Source organism: Culex pipiens, chromosome 1 (assembly GCF_016801865.2).
Source record: "Culex pipiens pallens isolate TS chromosome 1, TS_CPP_V2, whole genome shotgun sequence".
In the NCBI taxonomy this organism is placed as follows: Eukaryota; Metazoa; Arthropoda; class Insecta; order Diptera; family Culicidae; genus Culex; species Culex pipiens.
The window spans coordinates 7017249-7024726 of record NC_068937.1 but is presented as its reverse complement, the minus strand read 5'-3'; the positions used below and the strand labels follow the sequence as shown (position 1 = coordinate 7024726).

The 7478-nt window shown below is 40.0% G+C and overlaps 1 protein-coding gene across 1 annotated transcript; it reads left to right on the top strand.

The window, feature by feature from the left end:
• Window positions 1-547: 547 nt before the first annotated feature.
• LOC120429963 (allantoinase) lies at window positions 548-5727 on the top strand. Its single transcript, XM_039595055.2, has 3 exons — window positions 548-801; window positions 4282-4695; window positions 4762-5727. Exons 1-3 carry the CDS (start codon window positions 640-642, stop codon window positions 5614-5616), a joined length of 1431 nt encoding a protein of 476 aa, XP_039450989.1. The 5' UTR covers window positions 548-639; the 3' UTR covers window positions 5617-5727.
• Window positions 5728-7478: the final 1751 nt, after the last annotated feature.

The following is a 7478-nucleotide window of genomic DNA, read 5'->3' as shown; positions in this document are numbered from 1 at the left end:
TGACCTTCATCTCTCCTCTCTTTCTTTATCCATTTACTTTACACGGAGAAAAGTTGTTCTCAAAATCGTTGAAAAACGTTGCACGAAATTTGAACACTTTGTTCGTGGTTTCATGAACGCTTGTTTACGATATTGGTAGCTCTTTTTTCTCCGTGTTTAAACTGAATTAGCACGCAAACCGCTTAACAGAATCGCTGTCAATCAGTCTTATAACGCGGAAAGGACAATGACTCGTAAGTCTAAATGGATCACCAAACACCAATTTCCCAAAATCACTCCACAAACTGTGGAAATTTTTTCCGACCTGGTCAAATTGATAGTAGCTGCCGCTGCACTCGTCATTGTTGGCCCAAAGCCAAGCCTCGGAATTACTTAATACACACACGTACTAAGCCGTGCGAACGCACGACACCTCTTGCTCGCTCTCTCGTGCAGTACTGATAAGAAGAACTCTCTTCGAGGATCGCTCGATTCCTGCGGGATTTTTGCCTATAAGAGTCGGTCCAGTTGGGGCAGGACGCTTCAGTACAGTGCTGGACGTCGAGTGAAATACTTTTCAATTTGAAAAAAAAGTTTAATTTTGTTGTGGAGTGAAAATACTTGAAACAAAGAGACATTTGAGGAAAAATATAACAAACCATGGATACACTGTACGTGAGCAATCGGATCTTCCTGAACTCGGACCAACATCGGGAACTGTTTGCCGGTGGAATTTTGGTTTCCGGAATCGATGGAAAAGTTTCGAAGATTTTCGACACACCGAAGGAAGTTCAGGATTACTTGATCGAGAATGAGGTCGATGTAAGTTAATTCAATTTCAATTCGGTTTTATTGGTGAATTATCAATATACAATAAGTTCTTTTGGAATACATAACAGAGTTTTGGAGTTCCTTTCAGCTGTGGTTACATCATAATCCATTTTGGAACAATTGTTGCTTTTAGCTAAGGGGTTACCGAAAGTAAGAAAAAGTTAAGAAAAAAAAAACTTACTACAATTGTGTAAGTTAATAATTTGTTGATATTCCTGGTTTTTAAATTCCTTGGAAATTTGCAAATTTGGTTTTAAAAAAATATGTTAAAAACTATTTTTGCCTCTGACGTTTTGAGATTTTTTTAATAGGTTATACTAAAAATTTGATCAATATTTATATTTGTAATTACTTCAGAACATTTATTATAAAACAAGTGAATTACATTTTTCTAACTTGTTCATTGAAAAAAAAAACGGTTTGATATAAATTAATATACTGACAAATATATGTTAATAATTATTTTTTAAAGAGATATCAATGTGTATTCCTATAGTACTCGTGCGCAATGTATTCAACTCCCTCTTAATTTTTTTTTCACAAAAAGTAAAAAATTACATTGAAAATTAAATTGAAATGTTGTATAAACAAAACTTGTCCAATCGATTAAAAACTTTAGAATACATTTCAAAACATTGATTTTCTAATCAAATGGAGCACATTTCAATCAAATTGAAATTTTGAATTTTGGGACCACATACTTTGGAATAATAATATACTTTTGAATTCTTAAATATTTTGCATTTTTTGGCATTTGTATTACAACAAGAATTTAGTGATACTTTCTGTAATTTTTTAAAAAAGGGCTTGGAATAAGACCATGACTAGGGCGTCCAATTTTCCCGGGTTTTGAATTTCCCGGGAAACGGGAGAAATATTTTTTGAATCCCGGGAAATTTTTGAAACGGTCATAAAATCTATGTTTTCATCATATTTGTTATGTTTTTCAAGCTAAAAATCATAGAAATAGCTCAATACTGTTAATTGAAGATAAATTACACTTCAATCTAAAGAAGGACAGCAGTTTTAAGATAGTTTAAAATACATTGATAATTATTTTTTTCGTTCTGTTTTTATTTATTTGAATGAACCACAATTTTTGTATCCAATTTTTTTTCAAATTAAATAAGTTTTCTATTAATATATTTCTTTTATTTATTTTTTAACATGACTACATCAGCTTAAAAAAAATCTTTGAAACTGTCTTAAAAAACAAGAAACAAAAACAAATAAAACTATACCAGACAATGTAAAATGTTTGATAAGTTTAGAATTTAATGTTTTAAATAAAAATATATTTTGAAAATTATCTTTAAGTCACTGCAGCCAACTGGAGATTATAGAGCAATAAATTCGAAAATCGGTGTACTAATTGTTTTGTTCTGTTCATGTTGTTACCGAAATCAATCAAAACAATCATGTTTATGCAAAAAAATGCTCCAGATGTCGGTGTTTGAAAAAATAAAAAATATGATTTTTTTTTCAGGTTTAAGTCTTAATATAAAAATAAATAAAATTTAAGCAGAAAATATTAAAAACGCTAGGCAATTTCAGGATCTGTAAAATAAAATTTTAACAATTTTCCCTAATAAGCCAAATTAATTCTGATATATGCAGAATACAAATTTTTAACAATATAAAATTCTTATCGATTACTAAGTATTCAATTGTTCATCTGTTTCCAATATCAACTTTGTCCCGGGAATTCCCGGGATGGACGCACTAACCATGACTAGGGCAGAGGTACAAAAAAATTACATGAAATTAATGCGTGTAAATAAGCTGTGGTGAATTCAATATTGTTGTGGCGAGTTTCAATCTTTCAAATTGACCGTTTGATTTCCGGTTGATTTTTTTTATAGAATCATATTGTGGATTTAGCTCGTAGCTGGATTTTTTGACATCTTCTCACGGTCATTGGAAACGGTCGTGGATAGACCCAGTTGGAGTAAAAAATTCAATTTGTAGAAAAATTATGGATTAAAATTTTGCTTTTTTATCACTTCTCCGACATCAGGAATAATTGTTTGAACATGCTCGCAATTTTTTTATTCGGTCGGAAAAATATTATTTTTCTTGAAAAAACTTTCATTTTTAATCACATGATCACCCCTAATTCTGGCTCGATGCCGCCATCATGCGACCGCGTGCTCCGTTTGTTTGTCAACAAAGCTGCAGCTGGATGGTGAGACGAAGTGAGGGGGGAAGAGATTTTGACATTTTTATGCCCGCATCTGGCCCGCCGCCTATTTCGTCGGTCGTTGAGTCGCCGGTCGTTTCCAGCGACCGAGTCCAGCTAGGAACTGATCGTACAATATCTTGTTGTCTGTGATTTTTCTAACAAAAGTGTTTAACGTAAAAGTAGTGATGAATTTAACTGTATAAAATTTATGAAAGTAAAAGCTTTTCCCGGCAAACTTCGTCCTGCCTTTTTTTGGTTTCTTGACGTTTTAGCTTGTTTGCTTATTCAACCTCCTGTGATCATTATTTGATTTTACGCAACTTTTCCCATACTATCTGCAGATTTACCGGAATCGGTTCCAGAGTGGCCAAAGTTTTCACTTTTTGGCGTAAGAACCTTCCTTGGACTTATACGAACCCAACGCAACAAAGAGCACCTCGATCCGACGCTCCGTATTAAACTGATTCGCGTTCGAACAAAACCGTCGAATTTTTTTATATATATAGATGACAGCTAATAAACTTTTACCATAGACAATCAGATGTTGTTTCCTGATAAAATAAACATTGTCGTGATGAGTTTCCGGTAATTCAAATTTGCTAATAAATTGTAGATTGTTAGATTTTAAAAATTACTTCTGTCTCTTTGTCTGTGCATTATGCGTAATGGAAAGTTTTATTTTTCCTATCTATTTGACCCGAGAAATTTCGCTCAAAATAGCCCAAAAACAACTATTTGTTCTGCGTCACAATAATATTTCAAAAATAGCTGTCCCAGCGCAATCTCCAACAAACACCATAAAACATCTCTCACCACAACCCGGTCGTCGAGACACCTGACCTGCTGCACTCACTCGTGCTTATCTCGGTCATTACAGCAACAAAAAAAAAAGTTCAAAAGAAAACTGTTATTTTTCGGCAATTTCTCCCGTCAGCACCAGATTAGACACCATAAATCCAACAAGCCTGCGGACTGTCGTAAAAGTGATAACGGACGCAATTCTCCCACTCTCAAATTTGAACACGAAACAAAAAAAAAATCGCGATAACCCACTGACTGACAACAAGTTCATTAAACCAATTCAACTACGCACACGAGTTCTTCGTTGTTGTTTTCGTCCTCGTCGTCGGGTTGACCCCCCTGCGAGCGGAGGCAAGCCTCCGCGTGATAAGATAACCTGCCCGGTGACGTAGAGCCAGAAGTAAACAGAGTCTCCTTGGCGACGGCGCCAGCCGTAAACGAGCCCTAATTGCGTCTCCAGAGCCTAAATTGTTCCTTTCGGTTTGCAGATGTACGACTTTGGCGATCTGGTCGTGATGCCGGGGCTGATCGATTCGCACGTGCACATCAACGAACCGGGACGGACCGAGTGGGAGGGTTTCTACACGGCTACGAAGGCGGCGGCCGCCGGAGGGTTCACCACGATCTGCGACATGCCGCTGAACTCGATTCCGCCGACGACGACGATGGCCAATCTGAGAACGAAGGTGAACGCGGCCCGCGGGAAGATCTTTGTCGACGTGGCGTTCTGGGGCGGGGTCGTTCCGGGCAATGCGGACGAGCTGCGCGAGATGATCTACGCCGGGGTTGTGGGGTTCAAGTGCTTTTTGTGTCCCAGCGGGGTGGACGAGTTTGGGCACGTCAGCGAGAGCGATCTGCACGTGGCGCTGCGGAAGATGGAGGGAACGGGGTCGGTGTTGGCGGTGAGTAGATTTTGACGGGGGTAACGCAGCGATTCTTCAATGCTAATCAATTTCTTTTACCTTCAGTTCCACGCCGAGGTCGAATGCAAAGGTCACCAGGACCACGCCCCGGACGTAAACCCCAAAAAGTACCAAACCTTCCTCCAATCCCGACCGGACCAGATGGAAGCCGAAGCGATCGACCTGGTCGCCAAACTCTCCCAGCAGTACGACGTCCCCTGTCACATCGTGCACCTGTCCGCGGCCCGCGCTCTGCCCTCAATCCGGACGGCCCGCGCCAACGGAGCACGGCTCACGGTAGAAACCTGCCACCATTATCTCTCAATCGCCGCCGAGGACATCCCCGATGCGCACACCGAGTACAAGTGCTGCCCCCCGATCCGGGCCCGCTCCAACCAAGACCTGCTATGGCAAGCCGTCTGCGACGGCGACATCAACATGGTCGTGTCGGACCACTCGCCGAGCACCCCCGGCATGAAGCTGCTCACGTCCGGCAGCAAGAACCGCGGAGACTTCCTCAAAGCTTGGGGTGGCATCTCGTCCGTCCAGTTCGGCCTCCCGCTCTTCTGGACCAACTGTCAGCGGTACGGGCTGCAAATCCCGGACCTCGTGCGGCTTCTCTGCACGGAACCGGCCAAGATGTGCGGACTGGATTCGGTCAAGGGTCGGCTGGAGGTCGGTTACGACGGGGACATTTGCGTGTGGGATCCGGAGGACACCTTCACCGTGACGAGGGACATTATCGAGTTTCAGAACAAGGCCAATCCGTACATGGATCGGAAGCTGCGGGGAGTGGTGCACGCGAGCTTCATCCGCGGGTATCCGGTGTACAGGTTGACGGAGAAGTTTGGGGCGCCGACGGGGAATATCTTGCTGAAGAAGGTCAGTCGGCGTGGGTCGAAGGCGATTAAGTTTAATTAATTAATTAGTTTCAAATAAGCACTTTAGAATAAGTTTAATGTAAAAAATTGCATATATTATGCAGAGTATTGATCAGTTAAAGAAAAATAAATGCGTATATTCTGTTTCAAATTCAGTGCTTCTATTTTTGATGACCTAATCCACAGACAAACAAACTTAAATATTTTCGAAATCCAACAATCATTTTTTTAACGGCTAATTTGAATGATCACAAACTCACCAACGCCTTTGGCTAACAAATATTAATTTTTTTAAGTTCATTTCAAATTCGGTAATTCGGTAATTTCGGAATACACCCTTCCGGCAGCAGCTGAAGATTCATGCAGTCCCACGTCGCATGTTCGGGTGTAAACCTACGGAAGACCTTGCCGCGAGGATAGGTGAGCACGGCATACGGCATAATTCCTCGGGCTCCCCAGGTCAACCATAAGCTACCCCAGGTTCTCCGTGCAGGACACATTGGGGGTAGAAAGCGGATAGAATAAGCAAAAGATCAAAGCAGGCCACGAGGCATACTTTTAAAGTGGTTTGTATCTGCAAAGGAATTTGTATTAACAAAAGGATCAAACATAAAAAGGCGATACTAATTAATACTTCCCTGCGACCTTGGAGTTCTCTCGGTTGGACATCTAGCCGTGAACAGCAAGCTCGCGCATTCAGTTTGAAACGAAAAGAACAAAAGAGAACACAAGAAAACATTAGATTCTGATAGTGAGTTTCAACTCAGATGTAAAGTGTAATATCATATTAAATATAAATAATTATAATAATATTTTCACTTCATGATTCTTTATAGACACTTTATTTATTTTGCTTTCACTATCACTTTCACTATTTCTTCGGGTCGTCTAATTTTCGTCGTGTTCCCGTACTTGGAAATTTCCGCATAACTAATCACTGCTGGTTATTAGTGTCATGTCGAACATGTTACAAGCTAACACAACAGTGACACAGAAACAGAACTTCACAAGCACGGGAATTTGCACACGACCTCCCAGTGAATTAATACCGAGCTTTAATTATTTTCATACTACTATTACCTAAAATGTCCAAAGCAGCTCAGTAAAACTCACTGGGAGCGTTCCACAATTTAGCCCCATCCGGGGGAGCTTATCCCTTTGTACCCTCGTGTTTGTTTCCTTTGATCAGTAGTCTAGGTAGTCCAAGAATGTTCAGCACAAGTTTGAATCGAAAGCAATTGCTTCAACAGCTGAACGGATCAAACTGTTGCTTCCCTTGCTGAACTAACTATTCTCCTGTTACTAAGGAAACAAAAGGATAAAACATCATGATTTGATGTTCTAACAGGTACGTTCAACTAGCCAGCTGCGAGACCCATCAGCCCGGCCGGGAACCAGTCCATATCTGTCGAGTACAGCATACGGTGTGGTTCACAAAATATCAAATACAGCAAACACAACACTAAGGCTATACATATGGACTGGCGGGATGGAAGCACGTGGACACCTCCCCCCAATTTTTTTAAGTTCATTTCAAATTATAATTTTAATATTTGTATGTATTCGTTAATTATGTTGCTATGCGACAGTTTGTTTGAAAAAAAAAGTTGTATATTCTATTTACAAATGCTTTTTTGTGGATTCCAAATAGATTTTTCTTTTGGTTTTTTAAAGTTTTGAACTTAAAATTTTTAACAACAGATATTTTACATTGTGGTTTTTTTTAAAGAATTTTGATGTAAGGCTAGTACGAAGCTCGGAGGGAAAGCAAAACTCCATATAAAACAAACGCTCAAAGAAACGGTCAAATAAAGGGTCACGAACAGAGCTGAAAATGTCAGGGGTCCTGACGAGAAAATCGGCGACGCATACACGATTTTTTCAGATCCATTCACTGAACCG

Bases quoted from the DNA above. Each gene is read 5' to 3' on its own strand.
- LOC120429963 (XM_039595055.2), top strand. From the start codon at position 640: ATGGATACACTGTACGTGAGCAATCGGATCTTCCTGAACTCGGACCAA. The intron at 802-4,281 runs GTAAGTTAATTC...TTCGGTTTGCAG, and splicing joins TGATCGAGAATGAGGTCGAT to ATGTACGACTTTGGCGATCT. The intron at 4,696-4,761 runs GTGAGTAGATTT...TTTTACCTTCAG, and splicing joins GAACGGGGTCGGTGTTGGCG to TTCCACGCCGAGGTCGAATG.